We start from the raw sequence: 22,197 nt of genomic DNA on the forward strand, positions 1-22,197 counted from the left end.
GTGATTGCTTGCACTGATGTCCGCATGGAGGTGAATTTCTTTGGGGAATGAGGACTGTGCTGCGATACCCCAAGGTGGCTGGTCTGAATAAAAGTCACCTTTCTATATAAAGAGTCTGACTTTTCAGGCCATTTTCCTCCAAAAAGCTTGTCTTTTATTTGTGCAAATTTGTTAGTAACTTGACTTTCATAGATGTCTTTGAAGTACTTGTTAGCATTTTAATGACGAGCAATTCAATGCAATGCAGGCCTCTCTTATTGCAATTATTTTCACAAGGGACCACTATAAACTACCATAATGTGTAGTACTATATTTGTGGTAATGCGTTTGGATCATGTGTTTAACCTTTTATTGTTTTTACACAGATTACTGCCTTTATTACTTTAAGTTACACCTGTCTCTCAAAATCTGATGTGTTGCTGGTTTTGGGCAATGTCCGTATGCTGTCAGCAGTATTCCTGTTTTTGTTTTTTTCATGTTACTTTGATACATAATAAACAACATAATATGTAACAACAATGCTCTGGTCTTGTTTAAAGTACACAGGTTTTTTGTTTTTACAATATTGTCAATATTAATTTGAAAAGTCATTTTTCTCAGTTTTCTGTTTACGGTTAGCATCTTTAGGGAAGAGAATAACGCATTCTGGCCCAGGGGGCATTTAAAGTTAAGTGGCCCCCCAGTCACTCCCCTCACACTAGAATACAAACTAACACACAGACTAACACCCACCCACACACGCTTACCTTGCATGAGCAACCACGCTACTACAGCTACTACAGATTAAAATAAGGGAAAGGTTTGGTAAAACAAAGATTACATGGATAAGAATAAGTGAATGGCAATGAAGAGATACAGATGATTGTTCTCGGTTCTTGAGTTACTGTATCTTCTAGACTGCTTCTTCGTCAATTGGAGGGAAAATACTATAGTACAAACCAGGTTTCCAAAACAAATAGTGCCTTGGATTTTATGTTGGGAACGGTCTCTGTCCAGACCCAGGGCACTGTATTTTGGTACATAAGTTCATCTGCAACATCAATGTACCCCATGAGAGCCGAATCCTAGCTAACTTAGTGTCATTAAAACAAGATAAAAACTAAAGCTTCATGTTTCGTGAAACTATCTATTTGTAGCTTTGGATTTGAGTGGTGGTAATTTCCTTTATTTCCCTACACTACGGGAAGTGAATGAACCTATTTAAATAATGGATTTTCTATTGTGAGTATATTCATCACACATACTGCAAGGTAGCGCTATTGGTGACAACATTTGATATACATAAACCAAAGGATAAGATAAAAGGTAATATAAAACTAGACTGAAGCAGACGTCTATCCTGTTATTTATTTGTTCAGCATTGAAGATCAGGGATTTTGTCTGTAAAACAGTGATTCATACTGCCAGTATTCAGGGCACAATTATTCAACGACCCAACCTCATATGTCACAATGAAAATGCAGGTTGCCAGTATGAGGGTACTGAGATTAAGGGCAAGTGATAGTTGTGCAGAAACTTACTCTTGAATACCCAAGTTCATCTGCTGAAAGCCGTAAAGCTAAATGTATGAATGTTCATGTCTTCCATTATCTATGAACTAAGGCTATGCTATGATTAATCTTCCTTGTTATATCACTATATTATATGACTTCACACCTATTAGTCATTTCCTATGGCTGATGTCATACAAGCCACTACCTCTATTCTACTTAAGTGTGATGTCACCAATGTCCCATGCATGCATGTCTCACAAATCTCAATAGGGCAGGGGCACTATTTTCAAAAAACACCTCCACACATCACATCCCATTATAACACCTAGCAAATAGTCACAAAGTTCGAGGTAACCTGTAGTCTAGGTGGCCAGGCAGACCATTATTTAATGGCAGAAACATACTGATTTCTTTTTCACATTCATCTTTAGTACTATTTAACAGTAGTTATTATTAGATATTAACGATGATACCAAATAAGTAGCATTATAGACATTTAAATAGAGCACCTAAGTATGTAGAATCAGTATACTGAATTACGGTACTATGCTTTGATCGTACCTATGAATAAATTGTCTATATTTCTCAGCAATACATGTCCGAAGGGCCTGTTCAACCTTCTCTTACTAGGAGACAACCCCAATGATTTCTACAGTAGGCATTTTGAACTTCCAATAATTCTGAGACTGAACTTGCAGTAACTTGTGAACGTGGCAGATGCTCAACAAATGGTGACTTTTGAGAACTCTCTTTTGATAGTTCATGAGAACTCCCACCCTCAGTGCTTACAAGTTTCCACAAGCAATTTTTATAATTACATTCTATTTATATAGCGTCAGCAGTACTGTTACATTGAGTGGAGGAATGTAATAATGTTACATTTCTCCCCTCAATGTACCATGACATAGATATATTGGTCCGGATGAAGAAGAACTTTCAAACTATTAGGAGGCTGAGGGTGATTGAGCCAGGATGAAAGTGACTATGTGGACAAGGATAATTTGTAGCGAAGGTCAAGAGAGGTTAGTTGACTGAAGATCTCCAAGCTTAGGGGTTTCTAATTGGGAGGGTTTTAATGTGAATGTTCAAAAGGAGAGAGTCTGACAGAACGGGCTATGGAATTCCAGATAGGTGCTACACAGTAGCATAGTAGTACTGGAGACACTAACAGGAAGTCATGATAATGGCTACCTAGAAGTTGTAGGAAGAACAAGGAATTGTTAGGAGAGTGATTGGACCCTGAGAGCTGCTCTGTTTAACCCCTACAGGCCCAGAACTTTTCAGAACCTAAGAATCAGATTTCTTTTGTCATTTTTAGCATATATTTGTTAAACCACGATTCCCTTTTCCATATAAGATGAACCCACACAAATTATTCATCATTTTGGTCAGGAGAATTACAGAAATAAATCACAGAATTTTTTTGGGCAATTCTGCTTAAAATTTCTTCTATACTGTAGGTGCCACAGTTGAACAATGACCTAATTTATGTTTAGAAACATCTTCTGATGTCATAGGCTACACACACAGTATTTATTTTATTATTTTCTTGTAATTCATTTATCTATTTTACTATTTTACTTTTGCACTGTTCTCAGTGTAGAATGGACCTGCATCCATTTGCGGAACTCTGATACATTTTTGATGCCAATGATGTCATGGGGACAAAAAATGTTATTCCCATAGAAACATAGAATTTGATGACAGATAAAAACCCATAAAAAACCCATCAAGACTGTCTGTTTTTTCCTGTTTTAATGACTCATACATTAAACAGTCTTTGATCTCTTCTTAAATTCAAATATGACCATCCCATTTGTGTTTAAGTTCCCTTACTGTGTTAACCTTCACTACTTCTACTCGGAGCCTGTTCCATTTATCTGCCACCTTCTCAGTAAAGTAAAACCTCCTTACATTACATAACCTCCTGACCCACTAGTTTTAGATTATGACGTTTTGTTTTAACATTTGGAATAAACTTCCCTCCCAAAGCCACTTGGTGGCGCTCTCCCTCTGCTATTACCTATGAGCAGTTCCTGCTGCAGCCATGTGGTGGCGCTCCAGTCCGTTGTTTCTATTGCCGGGGCAGGTCCATGAGAGCGGCAGTGCGCACATTACAGGAGTGAAGTTACAATGTGTCAGCTGAAGAAGGGTGAGCATGAAGACAAGCTGCAGGCTGAGTAAACTCTGTCAAGACCTTCCCAGCTGTTCTTCCTGGTAAGTTACCTGGTGGCTTATTTATTCTCATGTATATACAGTTTATGGTAACATAATTGGAAGGTGTTTATAAAGGGCCCCCTTACAGATAACAAGGGGTTGGGGGGCACTGTTTAGGACGTGTAGTATGTGAGGTGTATGTGCTGTGGGATTTATAATGTTAATTGCTGCATGGTGCAGGATGGCTTTAAAGGGTCACACGTTTGTATATGGAGTATTGCTCGATGCTGTTTCTAATATGCCCCACTATGAGTATTATGAGTATTTCAGTATCCTCAGTATGATCCCCTTGACCATGAGTATTGTTATGGATATTGCTCATATGTGTAGGTAGTCCCAGTGCTCTGAACGCTTGATTTGGGTGCAATGCAGGGGTACTAATGTTCTCTTATGACATCTAATAGATCATAGGCTTTCAAGAACACGGTGCCCTTCTTCGTTTGCAATTGTCTTTGTTAAACATTTTCGCTATTTGTAACAACGCTATGGAGTCTGCTGGCGCTATATAAATAAATGTAATGTCATAGTTATGCTACACGTATGCTCTGCACCAGGTAGTAAATACATTGAAGAGGTTGTATTGAATGCACTTTAAAATGGACCTCAGCCACACACTGCATACTTTATCCTGGGAACTGTGTGGGTTGATACTGCTACAACTGCACACTTTCCAAGGAAGTTCCCATATTCTGACACAGCGAGGTATTTGGGATCTGTGCTTTGACACAGGTATAGGTACATACTATGCTCTCACTGCTGATGGCCTCTGTGTTTTGACACAGGTACGCTTTGCAAAGTTAATATAGGATCTGATCTGACACCGGTAGAGGTACCTGCTGCTAATACAATCTATGATTTGGCCCATCTACACACATTGTGTTTTCGTATTGTTAAGTTCTGCACACGTCTGCTTTGAACTGTGCCCTAGCATATACTACTAATTTTGTGACACACTTAATGCCCGAATACACCTATTAAATACACCAGTCATTGTATGCATACCAGTTTTCTGATAGGGATCCCTTTGCAAACACTGTTGTTGACATTCGTCACTGATCCAGAAAGGACGTCACTGCAGAATTGTTATGCTGGGAGATAAGAGATTGACATTTGTCACTGGACACCAATGTTAGTTATACCTCCTCCATATAGAGACACATAGGGATACCGGTGCACTGGAATGCCTGTTAATAGCAGATTTTAAAGAAAAAAGGAAGCCCCATCAACACTGAGATAGCCTGCCCTGGAAGGTGCCTACTCAGGAGGGGCATCACCATTTTTTTTTTTGCTCATTTGCACCATTACAGAGGAGACCTCTTATTTTCTCGTAATAAATGAGTTTTTGGGATAGGGCACTCAGTAAAACAAATAAAATATGTAATCTGACTTTCCAAATGCTTCCAAGATGGTGGTTGTAAACCTCCTTTGACGATGCATGGTCTAAACCTTTTCATTGGCCAAAATGAGCCATTGTTTGAGGCTATGTAGTTAGTGGTTTGGCTTGGGGTCAGAATCTTACAGAAACCCTTTGTGTGTTTTTTTTATTTAGCAATAGTTAGATATGTAACTTTAGGCATGTAGAAGAGTAAGAATATACTTTGTATACACAGTGTATTTAAAAACATGTTTTCTGTTGTTTCTATGCATAATTTTGAGATGTTCTGGGCTACAATACAGAGAAAACCTTCTCTCGATAATATTCAGCTATGGTTGTTTCAGGGCATGTGTCATTACTGAGCCTAAGGACACACAAATGCATTGCTGAGATTGATGTGAATTCTGCCATTTTGGTGTAAAAAGTACACAAAGTATTCCTGGTAGTTGATATAATGAAACACCAACATAATCAGGAAGTGATAGGGAAGCAGTGACTGGAGGAAGTATTGATTTGGTTTTGCTTGCAGGCTATGTATAGAACTATTTTGTCACTTCAGTACGTATTATTATTTTATACTAAAAACATATAAATGTCCCCAAAGTGCTGAGTTTTAATTAACTGTTTCTTTGTGTTGCTGATACCATCATGTCTCTATAATTTCTTAATACATGGATTAAAGCCGATAAACCATCCCAGGATAATTACCTTTGTCTTCTGCTCAGGTGTGGATCTTATAAATCCTGGTGCCATTATATGAATCCTCACACACCCTGTTAGAAATATTCCTTCCATACTCTGTTTCAGCCAGGCAGAGGGTTTGCACATTTTGAAATGGGGACCAGGAAAAGCCAAGCTGCCAAACCTCACATATACAATAAAGCCAAGTGGTCTATCTGCCCCATGCCCCCGCCAGTGACTAACATACACACTGGTACACGTACTTACACACTGATGCTAAAACACACCAATGTTAATACACATGCTAATACACCTATGCTAATGCATACTGTAACAACTTAACTAACAAAGCTTCACTTCCAGCACCTTGACATCCTAGGCTGATACCCCCACACACATGCTAACACGCATACACTCACACTAACTCTATATACTTACATTAACACCATACAGTAACACACGTCCTAACACCATACACTCATAAACAGTTATGTTAACCTCATAAACCAATAGACATGCTATAACACTACATGTGGATATACACACTCACGTGATACACTAGTGTCACACACTGACTAACACTTTTTATACATATTGACTCTAGCGCAACAGTACAGTACACACACATACACTAGAAAGCAACAAATGCTGGGCCCCTGCAAGACATACAGTTGGGACCATTAAGCTTCTCATACACACTCAGTAAAATACTTACACATATTAACATACTTACACCCATAAACTAACATATGTACTTTCACACACACTGTAACATACTAACATACTTACACACACATACAATAACAGAGTTTCACACACACAAACATTATTCTGCACACACAGCAATTTACAAGCATACTTACACATACTAACACATACATGGACTAACACATACATGGACTAACACATACATGGACTAATATACCTGACTACATGCTTTGTGAACTGACCTCTGGCTTTAAACGACAAACCGTTTAGTGTACCAAACCTGGCTATGTATGACCGTCCATGCTGCATTAACCCCTGGCATTCTGTATCCTAGGCTGGTGCCATGTGTTTCTTGTTATTCATAGGAAAAGAGGGGGCGAAGAGTAGTTAGTGCTTATAGTCTTAGCCTTTTATATTGGAACTATCCGCAAATTTAGTGTTTCTAAGATGTCCATAGATATTAATTGTGATTACACTCATGGTAAATCATTTTAGAAAATATAAATGTATCTGTTCTGACCATTTACAAATGTACATGTGAAGGGATGCGTGATGGTGATGGAGGTTGACTGTTAGAACATGCAAAACATGTTGGGTATTTGCAGAGTGTTTGGTGAAAGAATAGTGTGTAGAAAAAAGTGTAATGTTTACCATCGAAGACTGCAGGTCAACAACTCTGTTACTAAAGGGATTTAATTATTCTCCAAATCCTACTTCAGGAATCCACAGAACATTCTTGAAACTATCAGTTGTGAATAAGACATGGCCCATCCCTATTGCTTGAGGGGTCTCCACAGCTTTGAGTTTGATTCTGTTTTTCTGGAATGTTGACATTCTTTGCGGGTCCTGGCTCAATACTCTTTTTAACTTTTTAATTGCAGCTACACCCAATGAAATCCCCTTGATGCAGATATCCAGAATGGCTGTATTCAAACAGCAGAAAGTAGAAGATGTTTATATCATCACAGATGAGTTGGGAAGGTAACATACAAATCATTTAAAGGAATCTATGAATTAGGAAATCGGAACTGTGTCTAGAATTCTAAAGACAAATAAGATATGTTTGTCTTAAAAAAGTATACATATTTGAGAAACCAAACTGGTAAACCCCAAAAACTATTGACGCAATAGATCTAACATGTGATATATTGAATGCCCAAATACTTTCTTTTTTAGGTAAATATCATGCAATGAATATAATCATGTGTCTTCTGGAAATATTTGCTATTAACATCACTTATAGGCACTTGCCTAGAGCATTGTGCATAGTACTGGATACCCCATGTACAGAATGACATAGCTATTCTGGAAGAAGTACAAAGAAGCTTTATTATTAAAGTGCATATAGTGCGCAGGATAACATTTATCAGGAAGCTGTATAGGATATAAACATATGCAGCACTGGGAAGGGGGGGGGTGATATAAACATTGAATAAATCCAGGGGTTATAAAGTACTAGGACAAGAGGGCTTGTAAAATTAGATTCAGAGGTTTAAATGTAAGAAAAGGCATTTTTTCACTGATAGGGTATTGGAAAAGTAGAACAATCATCCAGCAGAAGTGGTAGAGGTTAATATATATTAAGGGATTTTAAGCATACATGGGAGTGTATGGGAAGTCTAGCCACCAGGGCCCTCCACACTTCCGGTCTCTGAACTTTAATTATCCAGTGTACAGCACTACAGAATATGTTAGAACTATGTAAGGGCAGTAATAATAAAAGGTTTAAGACTAAAGCAAGACCGGAAAATAAAGTGAAACCGGAGGCAGTTAAAAACCCAAACCAAACATTAGCTAATAATGGTTCCTTTTTTCACTTGTACCATGGATACAAAATGTTAAGAGAGGGAAAATGTCACTGCGTAACTAAGCTATAATTACCACTGTTGTGGCTAAAACCCATATAAAATCCTACCTGGATTGCGTAGGTGTAAGACTTTGAGTACATATATTCCAAATGCGTACAGCAAGACTATATCTCCATATCAAAATAGATTGACGTGGTCAGTCTGATTTTTGTTTTTTAAAGAGCAAAATTGATGAAATTTGCTGTATTTGTTTTCTGTCATCTGTAAAAAAAAAGTTTATAAAGCACAGAAGATAATGAAGCACAATATCTATTTACAGTGCATTTGTTGATTTCTCCAATAGAGGAACAAGAATGTAAGTGACTTCAGGAAAAATAAGTCTCAGACATGGGTAGGACTGCGACTATGGGTAGGGGGGCTCTGCGAGTCAGGAGCTCAGTGGCGTAAAGTAATGCAACGTTATTTAACCCCACGTTACTAGCGAGGCAGCATGCACTGCGCACAGGGCTGGAAAAGGGCTCCATGCAAGGTGATGTTATACATGTGTATAGGGGAGCTTGGCTTTGACTTTGCCCCCAGACCAAAAGATGCCAGCGCTCCCCTGACTGCTAACGTGTGATTTGTGAGACTGAGAACACTATGCTATGTGCATCAACACATGTGGCCCAGCTATAAGAGACCCCACACAATTTAGTAGAAGTACTTCTACAGAGATCTGTCATTGTGGAGGTCTCCTGCTGCCTCACAATTCTCAAGGCAGCTCAATACTTTCAGATCCCGCTTACATTAATGTTTGTGTTACTGTTTTTAATTTGTAGTAAAAAATATAAAATTGTCGATGGATAATTAGGAACAACCTCATCAAATATAAGCATCTTTACACTTTTGACCTGTGTATACCTTTGTATAGTGCACTTGTGTAAACCAAAAGCCAAAGTGCTAGAATGTAGAGGGAGGACCAAAATACACAGAATGGATTTTGTTAATTCCATTTGAATGGAAAAAAAAGCCAATTGTAAGGTAATACTTAGCTGTCATATTCATTAAAATGCACATGATGACTGAAAAGCTCTAATATACCGTACTTATTTGAAAAGGCTTCATAGAAATTGACTCCACTAGAACCATCTGAATTATTCATCTTCAATGGGCTGATGTCCCACCTCATAAGTCATCCAGCGCTATGTGACGCTGGACATGTATTTTGTTGATAATAAATACTGGGTGGCCCCTGTATTACATCAAACCCTGTGTGAGTGAAACAAAAGGCTAGTTAAATGGACACCCTGGATACCAAGAGAAGAGGTGTTGGAATGTCTCAGAGAGAGCAGAAAGAGAAGGTCAGAAAATGTGGGAGATAATAGAGTGTGTAATCTGTGAAATGATGATGGAAGAGGGGCAGGTAATACAACACACAGTGTTGGGAGAACTACAAAAGTGTCGTTTTTTTTGTCAAAAACAGAACACACAGAACAGTTAGTGCCTGCTGTTTACCACGCATGCTGCACAGTGAAGTAAAGAGTGAAAAAGATAATAATAATAAGGTGATAAAGGATTCAAATAAATATTGCACCAAAATGTATCTCCCAAGTAACAAAATAGATGAGCCAAGTGCACATGGATAAATACCAAGTGTATAGTGACACTAGACACTAGACCAGGTGTGACAAGATCCCAAAGTTTTGTGGAGTCTATCCCTTTGTCAATGTGCTACGTCCCTGCCTTTAATTAAATGTAGTGTCACTGTACACTTGCTATTTTTGGCTCATCTTTTTTGAGTTTCTTCACTGAGAAGGGACGGTAGTGGCCATAGCCTACAGCTGCACTGAGGTTTTAAATAATGGAGTATTTGGGGTACCCCCCTTCATTATTTTTTATTGGATTGGAATTTATCTTGAATACATTTTGATACATTTTACAATGGATGCTTCCTTTCTATTCCTTGGTGTCAGCTGGCGACCTTTGATCCTTTGTACTTAGTGGATTTTTGCACCGGATCCCATGCGCATTGGGAGAGAGATCACTACACTACAGGTCTGGAGCTACTCCCAAGTTTGTTTTTGGAATTTATCTTCTCATTGTTTCAACTGGCTGAGAAAATACAAACAACAACATTTCTGTATATATTCTGCATCTAGATAACATACCTCCCAAATGTCCCACTTAAAGAGGGACAGTCTTTCTTTGTTGTGTCCCCTCTCCTGGTGTACCTCTTTTATAGGACTTCAGAGTGTTTGGTGGTTACATCACTGTATTCTACAGAAACAACAGAAACAATGCTTTGTGTATAAAAAAATATTCTCCTCCTAAGTCCCTTACTTAGATAGATTGCTATCACGACACGCGCCAAAGTCACACCAAATGACTTGGTGAGACCCCTAACCTTAGGTCTTAGGTCTAAAGCTGGCCTTAACACAGCATATTAGTAGCAGGTCCCCAGTGCCTTACATGATGCCATGCAACCATGAATCATGTTGGCACATCACATTAATGCTATCACACTCTCAGTGCTCAAAGCTGTGCACTGTGTAGCACTGCAGTGTTCCTGAGATTAAACACACAGTTTTGATGATCCGAGGGTGAAGTGTGGGTGAGTTACATTGTATTGTCTACATTGTATTCCATCTGCTAACAGAGGGAAAGCTGCCTGCTCCATACATTCTTTTTAAATGAAACAACATTGTTACATTGTATGTTGCAGGGAGCAGCCAGCAATGCCAGCTCCAAGAAGACCAAGCTGTCAGACACCGTACTTCTCCCTGTAAAAACACCTGTTCCCTGTAGAGCCATTTAGGATATTCAGCCAGCAACCAGCTAGATCAGGGCTGGACTGGCAATGTTGAGGCAGCCCAAGCACTTAAAGGTCAACAGCTGCCTCATTGCATAGGTGCAGCCAACGTCTGGATATGCTCCCTCGCATGCTACATTTTTATGCTCACATAGTGTGTGGCTGGGGATATAACAAGTTGCAGTAGCCAATCTGTCACTGGAGCAGCAGATCGGGGAGTGGCATTTTCCTGGTGTGACAGATGGCCAGTCCAGGTCTATGGTTGTCCTTTCAAAAACAGTAAAGCTGGGCCACCTGGAAATACTTCCCTACCTGCACCCCTTAAAAGAAAAATGTTCCTCATGCAATTTTAAATGATTGAGGGTATGCATTGGATGATGTTCCTTCACAATGAAGCTATTGCAGACAATACATATCTAGAAGTTTTTCTTACTCTCTATGTGTACATGGATACATTGCAAAATTCTTATCTTATACTAAACCTAGAGTGTATACCTTGGTCAAGAGATGGGAAATGAAAATGCTCTATTCATGAGAGAGGAAGGAAGCAAATAGTGTAGTGTTAGAGTGAAAGAACACAAACACACATTTCAAGCATATAGTCAAATAATGTACTGTAAAAGCATATAATAAATTACTTTAAATAAGAGTTTACAATTTTCAGTGCTATACGATTTTACGTGGCATCTTAATTTCTAGCCAGCCAACACTAAAATAAAACGTTTAACAATCAAATATTGTAACTAAACTAAAGACACCTAGTACTGTTTGAGGAATGGAGGAGCTCTAATACCAGTTTATTTTAACTCAATCAATTTACTGAGCTGATATAATGTTAACTAAGTGATTAGTATGTTTCTAGGATTGGTGCCTAATTAGGTTATTTTGATAGTGGATGTATGGTCAATTAATGCCTATTTGCATATTGTCTAATAACTACACAATATTAATATTTGTTCAGTTGAATGCTGATCTACCTTAGTAATCTTTAGCACTCTCACTTAACCATTGCCTTATCCATTCAACTATTTTTACATCCAAACCAAAACACCCAAATCAATTTATTTAGGTTTTCTATGTGGATAGTGTGGAATGCTTTACTGAAATCTAGATATTAACAGCTCCTGGCTGGTCAATTATTTTGGTAACCAAGTTAAAAAATAAGTAAAGTTTGTTTGACAGGATCTCCCTCTGTAAACACACCTATTTTACATACCATTGTATTTCTTTTTGTTAACAAGGGCCCTCTTCCTCCGTCAAAACAGAACAGAAATGTATTTAAGCAATCGGCTAGATCTTTATTCTCATTTATATAATTCCCTTCCTTTGTCTTTCGTTTAATTATTACTGTTTTATGTTTTCTTCTTTCTGTTATTCATCACTTTTTTTTTATTAACCTGGTAATTTTCTCCTCCGTGTTTGTTTTAGTGCATCCAATAATGTGCATTGTCCCCCCAAGCTTAGCTTTATATTTGCTCCCATCTTCCTCATTTTGAGTCTGTTTATAGTTCCTTAAAACTAGCCCCTTCAATTTGCCACAACTGCGGAGGACCACATTGGTTTCCTTTTTCGTTTGGTCTTACTAACACGTTTAATGCAATCTTCTCCTGCTTTTAGCAGAACATCTCTTCAAAATGTCCATTTCTCCTGGGCTCCATCTAAAGGTGTCCAGACCAGCAAAGACTTACCTGCAAATATTTCCATTTTAGCTTATTTTTAGTGTGATGCGATTCAGCCTTTCTCCTTATATTAAACCACATTGATGACCACCGGCTCCTCTACCAGCTGCCATAAGACAGAGTCCCTGTAAGGAATTCAGGATGTCTCTACAGTATGCTGTACCCAAACTGTCTCTCAGGTCTCCTCCTTGCTTTGTAAAAAAATGAACTTTAAGCTAATTGTTACATAAATGACAATGCCTCCTCCTTTCTGTATAACATGTATCCTGGTATGGGAACATCGCAATAATCTTGCTTATTGTACCAGGTCTAAGTAACTGCCACTAAACGATTCCACTCCATTCCTTTCCCAACTTCCCAAAGTCCTACTCTTAACCTTCACTAGCTACCCCTTTAATGCTATCTCCACACACTCTAATTTAAAATCTCATTCAACTTTCTAACGATCTTCTCCCCAGTACAGATGACCCGTCATCAGGTGCAGCAGCTTGCTATAGAGACTGTAGCGGACTGCAAAGTCTGCCTCGTTCTCTAAAACCCCAAACACCACTTTTACAGCCACGGATGGATCTCCCTAAGCTCCTTAAGCTAGTGTAGTGTATTTCTGAAGATATTACCATGGAGGTCCTTTCCCTAAGATGGTTACCAAATTACGTTGATGTTCATGGATACACTTCAGAGAACTGCATAATAGGAGGAGTAGATTTTTAACCCTTGGACAAATTCATCATGATTTCTTTCTAATGCCAAACGGACGGTGAACGTTAGACAATGTCATACGTAGCATTGTAATGATGGAAAATAACAGTAATGTGTGGCTGGACATATTTTAGCTGTTTTTGCTTACAGAGCACTTACACAGGACTCGTACATTATATATTGAATATATTCATTTACAGTTTTCAGGAAGCTGGCTATTTGAGCACAATGTGTTGGTGGTTTCTAATTTGCACGTACCCAGACAAGCCTCTACAGATGCAAGTTATGAGAGTGACAGCTTTTCCTGCTAAAGCACAGTTAATGGTTTTGCACGACAACCCTGCCGTGTTCAGCTTGTGCAGATAACATACCTATCATAACATCACTTCTATATTTAGTAGTCTACAGTCCTTTTTGGATCTGGAAGTGGTTACTAGGGTAAGCATTCTAAACAACACTGTCTTTTGGGATCTGTTTTTAGGACGGCAGAGGTGAGAACTGTGGTTATTTGTCCAACCTGGTCATAGACTATGTTAAACTCCTAAAATGTAATGTAACCCTACAAGTGAAATGTACCCTTTGGGTACACTTCAAACTGTTGTACATATACTTCTACACAATTACCTATAGTAGAATCTGTCCACGTATAAAACAAAAGGATTCTCTCAGAGAGAGAGAGAGAGAGAACTAGGGAGAAAGTCACAGGGGACAGGCAAGGGACACAGTGTCTTGTAAACAAGCCTTCCAAAAACACGATAGGGAGTTAGGGACATTTAGGCAAACTGGGTTAAACAATGCTGGACAAAATAAGCAAATTCTTGCATAGAATTATTGGTATTCCTAAACGAATGTACATCTGCCCTGCTGTTCCTAGGAATGTGCTGAGGTCCATTGGTAGGCTTAAAGGTACATTCCAGGCATTTAAGTGCATATGATAGCTGAATGTAACTTTTAAATGAACCCTTAAGCATTTGCTTTCTTTCCTTGCTCCAACTATTTCAATTGTTCTATCCAACACAGGGCTTCGGCTCATGCCAGAGCTCCAGGGTGTCAGATGATTTCAGTGGGAGCTTCAAGCAGCCAAAACTGACAGAGGAAGGGGGGTGCCATGCAGTCATCGTCCGTGGTTTACTAAACGCTCCTTTTAATAAGATATAATTACAAATGTGTCTATTTGTTCTACCAATACAGAGAGTAGGTATGGCATATTGTTTGTTCAGTATGTTAAAGTCTTCATATAGTTTTACAAATGGCAGAATTGAAAGTACAGACTAAAATAAAAAAAATGTAAACTTATGGTTATGGTAAAGTGGCTTGTCAAATCTAGGTGATCTATTTCTCAAAATTTCAAACAACCATTCTTGAAGAAGATGTTAAACTGCTTCCCTGTAAGAAATGAGAAAAGAGATACTATATATATATGTATACATACATATATATCATATAAAAATATATATATGCCAGTGCCAGTTTCCTGCGGGTAGTAGTGCATATTTGTGTCTTTTGGGGCATAATTTACTGGTGTACTTTATAACATGCACATTGCGTGGTTGTAATTTCATCCCTATTGTATAGTGCCTACCCAGGAGTGAATCAGAATTGATATTACCAAAGAGAAATCGTGACACTGGTAGCCATTAACCTTGACTGAATAATAAACAGACCCTTGTACTGGAACATGTTAATTTGTTCTGTGCCAACCCATAAGGAAATTCTGCATGATTCAGAAAAAAAGCAATGTCAGGTAGTGCTTGTCACCAGGTGAGAGTTGGCTTGGAACAGGGTAATTAAATGCTTGCAATAAAAAGAATCACTGGATTTGAATACAACAGCAGAGGAACTTTTTTAAATGGAATTGCATATATATAACCTAATAAATTGTTGTTTGGTTGGATGTTTTTTATGTTTACAATTTTGGATCTTTAGTTGGTAAAGGCACCTCCTGGCAAGGTCAAAACTGAGATGACCCAAAATAGTACCGGTTCTCCAGGAAGTGCCAAAAGGGTACCCAAAGATTGGGAACCCAAGACATAGCTAAAAATAATTACAAAAAGTCTGGGCAAATGTTTATACCAGCAAGTGACCATTTTGTGTCTATTAAGGGACCAGCTACATAAAAGCACGTTTATAAAACTGTAAAATATAGGATTCGGAAAAGGGGAAGATCCTCTAAGTAATTGTTTTTCTGCATGTTTCTCTGCAGCCCTAGCCCCACTGACACTAATAAAAGAACCAACAAAAAGAAAACATATTTAAAAGACATAAAAAGGGGACATTTCTACATCAGTTCCTGAATTCTTTGCCTAAAATAATTCAAATAGTGACATGACTGTGGTACAAACTGTTCTGTGAGTTCCAGTGTATTTGTGTGAAGACTAAACCAAGGAGCAGTGAACTTCACATAGTTCAGTGAAAGACAGAAATGGCTCAATGACATTTGGATGTGCAGTACAGAAAAACTCCATTATGATGACTCAGCAGGTATTGCTTTGCCCTGAATCTTCCAGTTTTGTTGAGTGCAGTCCAGTGATACAGGAAATATTATACATGTGTCAGCTATATACACTATATGACCAAAAGTTGAGTTTAGATGTTTCAGCCACACTGTGGAGCAGTGGAGATGTGTTCTCAGGAGTGATGACTCAAGCTTCACTATCTGGAAGTCTGATGGACAAACCTGGGTTGAAGGATACCAGGAGAACGCTACCTTCCAGAATGTATAGTGTCTAGTGAAATGTTTGGTGAAGGGGGAATAATGGCCTAGGGTCAATTGCCAGGTTTTTGGCTACCCCCTGGTTCCACTCAAGGGAATTGTCTACAGCATACAAATACAGTTTAGATGTATGTTTCCACTGTTTTGGCACCAGTTGGGGGAAGGTCCTTTCCTGTTCCAACATGACTTTGCCCCTATGCACAAAGCAAAGTTCATAAAGGCAGCTTGACAAGTTTGGTGCTGATGAACTTGAGAGGCCTTAACCCTATTGAGCACATTTGGGATGAATTTGAATGCTTATTGTGAGCCAGGCCTTTTCATCAAACATCAGTGCCTGACCTGACAAATGCTCTTTTGGCTAAATCGGCACAAATTCCCACGGATACACTAGAGACCCTTGTGGAAACCTCCCTTCCCAGAAGGCAGTTATACTGTAGCAGCAAGGATGGGGGGGGGCAACTTCATATGAATGCTTATCTTTTTGGAATGGAATGTCCAACAAGCTCATATAGGTGTGATGGTCAGGTGTCCACATACTTTTTGTCATATAGAGTGCATAGGTATGTGCTCTCTCTCTCTCTCTCTCTCTCTCTCTCTCTCTCTCTCTCTCTCTCTCTCTCTCTCTCTCTGCCTTCTTTGAGTAAAATTTGCTGAAAACAAAGTATTCTCTGTGTGCCATGGCTTTAAAGAGCTGTTCTTTTTTTTTACAATTGTAGTATATTCACTAAAGCAGTAGAATTTTCAGAACTCATGTTGCTTCAACTCACCAACTTCACTATCTATTATAGCCTTAGTTTGCTTCTGTTGAAAGAAGCTGAGTTTGTCTTATATAATATATAAGCAACTCAAAGATATTTCCTGAAAGTTATCTCAGAAATAGAAAACATATGATCTGCAGATGAGAACCATTTGGCCCAACTAATCGGTTTTCTGGTCTTAAAATCTTTTTTTGGCCCTAGTCTTGTCTGCTATTGAGGATATGTGTGTTGAAATTCCTACACGGTATTAACCTCTACCACTTCTGCTGGAGGCATGACCCACTTATCTACCAGCCTCCCATTTTTCGCAAAACTTCTTTACATTGGACTAGGCTTTATGCAGAGCCAGGTAAACATTCTTGCAGGTGAAACTTCTCATGGATGGCCTTTATAACACATAATCAAGTCAGCGAGTCCAAATTTGGTGAATTATTTTAGTAAAGCTTGATTGTGAGATACAAATACAAAGATTGTGCTATCATTTCCATTAATTTCATTGTCTCATGCATCATACATTATCGTTGCTGCGGGTTTATGGTTTTGCTCATGCACTCGTTTACCTTGCTCCCTACTAATGTTGTTCATCTTTTACTTACAGTGGACAATTTGCAATTGTAAAATGCTGCCAAGAGAAGAAGACAAGTGTGAATTATGCTGCCAAGTTCATTAAGAAGCGGCAGAGTCGAGCTAGCCGTAGAGGGGTTACGCGAGAAGAGATTGAACGGGAAGTTAACATCCTGCGAGAAATAAAGCACCCCAACATTGTCACTCTGCATGATGTGTACGAGAACAAGACAGATGTGGTCCTAGTTTTAGAGCTGTGAGTATCCAGAGTAAACTTTGATAAGTCACATGTAGAAGCAAAGTGACCAGACAAGAGCGGCATATTCAATCAGAAAAGAGTCAGCTATAGGTAGGCACATATACAATGATGGTACATATTTAGTTAAAGGGCTAACCAAAGGCATTGGATCAGAGGTTGGGCAGCTCATTTAAATCTTAGTTAGACATTAACGGTGACATACTTTTTATGTTAAAATGCCAAAAAGGTGCAGTAGCAAAGTGACCTAATGACTGAGATGTTTTATATCTATAGCTATAGACTTCTGTATTGTAAAGATAGTGATTCAGTTGAGGAAACATTAATTCTGTTTGCAGGAAGCACCAGGCAGGTCATAATCTAGGCAGAAAAATAACTAATCTTCCTTCCTGTACATTCTTCTTACTGATATGTGATGCCTTTCATGGAGTCATTGTTCTAGATACAGGAGCGTTTCCACCAGCTTTGGAACTACATAGATTGCCACTTATAAGATACTTCCAAAATGAATTATAATACGTTTTCATTCCCAGTCCGTTCCTGGTTAGATAAATGCAATCTACAACTGAAGATCATCAAGTCTTCCACATCCCTTGCCAATTGCATATTTGAGTTTAGGATTTTCTCTTCAATTTACTGCCACCTCCGGTCATGTAGCTATTGATCATTATATGTCCATATTTGGGAAACCTTTTTGTAAATAAAAATGATTCTTGTGCGGAATATAAAAGGTGGTCTTATGATCATAACAACCAATAAAATAGTCATTCTGAATGGACTATCAATATATTACATTGTATCTTATTTATAGAGCACCAGCTGATCCTGTGGGGGTATTACAAGAAGACAGAGTGAAAATCAACAGAACTAACATTATTAAAATTAACAATATGCAAATGAACAATAACATAAACACAAAAGACATACTGGTATAGAAGGAGATGAGGACCCTGCTCTTGTGAGCTTGAATTGTATTACAACATTTCATTAGATATTTTGGTGAAAAGACAACGATTGAAACTTTGTACAAGAAACACTCGTTCCACAAAACCTTAAATGGCATGTTATCAAGCTTTGGCCAATAAGTCAAAGATGACTTTTCCTATGGTTGTAGGTCAAAATTAGTAGTTTATTTTCTACAAACATTAACGCTATAGGCAGGGGAGAGAAAGTGAAAAGAAGGAAAGTAAAGGTTAGCAACGTACAAAAGACTACTAGAAAAAATTAAATGGTGGACAAAGAAAAGTAGAAAATTGATATTTAAAGTAACAAAGTAAGTGTATTTGCAAAAGGAAACCTGATAAAAGCTGCTAAGAAAACTGTATATAAATGCTGCAAATCTGTGTTTAGCTGTGTTTAACAAAAATCAACTGGCTTTAAAGAGTTTGTTAGCAAAATTAAATGACATGGAGCATATGAAGAAGATGTGTTTACACGGGTGACCATGTAATCTTCTGATCTATAATAATATAACTGCAATACGATTATAGTTCAAGTTACAGAAGGTCATGGGAAGCAATTCCGTCTTTACTTCCTGATGTGCCTTATGCCAACATCGTGCACAGGAAGGGAAGGAAACAAAGTTACACAGCCTGCTAAAAAACAATTATTCAAAGGTGTGGAAACAATTTCACATATAGAGTTATGAATATAATAAAATATCTACACCGCCACTGCTTCTAAGGAGGTCATTTCTATAAAATCATTATCTTAGAATCATGGCATGGGTGAAGTAAGTGGTAAAAGGCCCTGCTTAGTGAATTATGTGGCAGTTAAGGTTTGCTTGAGAGTGTGTGGTTGACCAGAAGGATATTGCACATTGTTGGCTTCCTTTAAACATAGATACTGTCTTTTTGTTATCAAGAGCAGGCCGAGCAGAGCTCTTCACTTTATGATATAAAGAGCAAAGTATTTTGGGAAACCCGTTATCAGTAGGGTGCCATTATACCCTACTGTGAGTTTCAGTCATCTGTATAAACATGGTGCCCTATAAGAGGCAAATTGTAAGCTTGCGAGCAGGGCTCTCTCCACCTAATGTATCGGTTTGTCTTAGTCTGTCAATTCTCGTCCTGTCATACCCCTTGAATATATGTATTGTAAGCATAAATTGTTGTATATAAATAAAAGATAATAATAATAATAATAAATTATAATGGACCTTTGATTTGATTCAGCCTTAACAGGACCACACAAATCTTAGATCCTAGATGTGCTCAGTAAGACATACTATGATATGTTCACAGTTACACCAAGGAATATTTAGATATATTCAGTCAGTGCACAATTCAAGATAGGTGTCTAGGGTTAGGGCCAGCCTTGTGCATTTGTGGAAAAAATATGAAGGAAGCAGTGTGGCAAAACAATTTCAGAGCAAGTAAGTTATATTGAAGGTTATAAATCAACACCCACACAGCTCTACATACAACATGTTTTGCATGTGAGCGTGTTCTACACAGACAGAACATCAGAAGGGTGCCTGTCACTAATGTGGCAGACTTTATCAATGAATTTGGTGCCCAGCTTTTGAACATTTCAGCAATAAAAGAAATATATTATAATTAAAACATCCAGCCCATACAATTACCCCTGCATTGCTGATCCCTTTAGTTTCTTACATTAAAACATTTAGATGAGTGCTGGGACCTAGATATATCTGATACAAAAAATAAAACAATGTAGCAATAAAAGAATCATTTTGTCAAATATTGTATACTAAAGAGCAAAACAGAAACAAAGCAATAGAAAATGTATTCATAGGCACAATCAGATGAAATAAGATCAACATTCTGTGGGGAAAAAGTAAGCCTCTGTAAGGTCATCATGGTGCTCAGTGGTTAATATCAATGGCATGTCAACTGGACACTGGAACTGTTGGTCCTGTTAAGCAAGATCCCTGGCAAAGTATGTGTGCAGAGCACAAAATCAGCCTTGGTTACATATGAGGGATCCAAAACCTTCCCAAAGTATAAATGAAACCATTCCTATACACATGTCAGAGCTGGATTCTATCATTGCACCAGGTACCCCACCCTGCAAAGTTCCCAGGTATAATGAGTAGAGTGCAATGCATTTAAGAGCCATACTTTGTGTATCGAGTAATACATTTTTCCTTGCCATTAAAACAAAAGGAAATTTCTCCCTGCTAACAATCTTGTACTTCTCTGCAGCCTTTGACACTGTGAACTACCCCTCCTTCTGCAAACTCTTCATGCTTATGGCATCCATGACATGGCTCTCTCCTGGCTCAAATCCTACCTCTCTGACCATACTTTTTGCTCCTCTCCCCAGCATCTGTTGATGTTCTTCAGGCCTCAGTTCTAGGGCATCTGCTCTTCTCTATCTACACATCTATCCTTGGAAACGAATATCTTCCTTTGTGGGGGTATTATACAGCGGGTATTTTCCTACCTGATTGTTAAGGACTTGGTCACTATTTCTCTTTTACCTTTTGTCTACTCAGTGTTTCGGGAGGAGAGCTCTTTGATTTCTTGGCTCAAAAAGAGTCCTTAAGTGAGGAAGAGGCTACAAGGTTTATTAAACAGATCCTGGAAGGAGTTAATTATCTACACACACGCAAGATCGCTCACTTTGACCTAAAGGTGAGGCAGTATAGTAAATGATCGTTTCCATAAAAGTTATATCAGTCACCACTATAGATTTGTTGTAGTCAGAAGCATATACAGGGCTGGATTGGCCTCCTTGACACAACTAGCTGTTATGAGGGACACATAGAAAAATCTGCATATAATATATTTTTAAAAGAACAGACAATTTTAAACAAAATCCCATGTTTATTTTATTTTATACATGAATTGCAACCCAGCACATCTAAAATGTTGCCCTATAGAATGTGGGATGTATAAATAAGAAATTCCCTACGTTGCATTTATATATCCCACATGCTGCAAGGTAGATGTTCGGGTCAGTAACATGAAATGTGTTGATGTTGGGATTCTATAACCAAGTTGGTTCAAAGAGATTTTACTACACATCACACACGAGAAGATATTGTAGAATGTGTGCGGTACACATGTTATCAATAATCCTTTTTCAGGTGGTGGGTAGTATTTGTTGTATAAGCATTGTAACAGTTTATAATTTGATTAAAACTACCAGCACATTTCACAGTTGATGGGTTTTTCTTTCCTCAGCCAGAGAATATTATGCTGTTAGATAAAACAATTCCTGTACCCCACATAAAGCTCATTGACTTTGGCTTGGCCCATAAAATAGAAGATGGAGTGGAATTCAAGAATATTTTTGGTACACCTGAGTTTGTAGGTGAGTTTTGAACATCTCCTTGAATGGAACTGCATGAAAACGATCCAGCTAATTAGTTTCCCCATAACAGGTTGTGACAGAATCGTTTTAGGACTACTAATTCTTCTTATCTTTTTAACTTCCCTATCTGGCATCTGTGTAATCTCTCCTGGGGTTATTATCAATTGTATTCTCAAA

The 22,197-nt window shown here is 38.3% G+C and overlaps 1 protein-coding gene across 2 annotated transcripts in view; it reads left to right on the plus strand.

Moving 5' to 3' along the window:
* Positions 1-3,607: 3,607 nt before the first annotated feature.
* DAPK2 (death associated protein kinase 2) overlaps positions 3,608-22,197 on the plus strand; it is a 34,737-nt gene continuing 16,147 nt past the window's right edge. For both annotated transcript variants that reach the window (XM_053463546.1, XM_053463545.1), the window contains exons 1-5: positions 3,608-3,710; positions 7,356-7,455; positions 17,518-17,739; positions 21,200-21,338; positions 21,891-22,020. In XM_053463546.1, the coding sequence (XP_053319521.1) occupies positions 7,379-7,455; positions 17,518-17,739; positions 21,200-21,338; positions 21,891-22,020 (568 nt within the window). In that variant the 5' untranslated portion in view covers positions 3,608-3,710; positions 7,356-7,378. The remainder of the gene's footprint in view (positions 3,711-7,355; positions 7,456-17,517; positions 17,740-21,199; positions 21,339-21,890; positions 22,021-22,197) is intronic.

Source organism: Spea bombifrons, chromosome 4, assembly GCF_027358695.1.
Source record: "Spea bombifrons isolate aSpeBom1 chromosome 4, aSpeBom1.2.pri, whole genome shotgun sequence".
Taxonomy (NCBI): Eukaryota; Metazoa; Chordata; class Amphibia; order Anura; family Pelobatidae; genus Spea; species Spea bombifrons.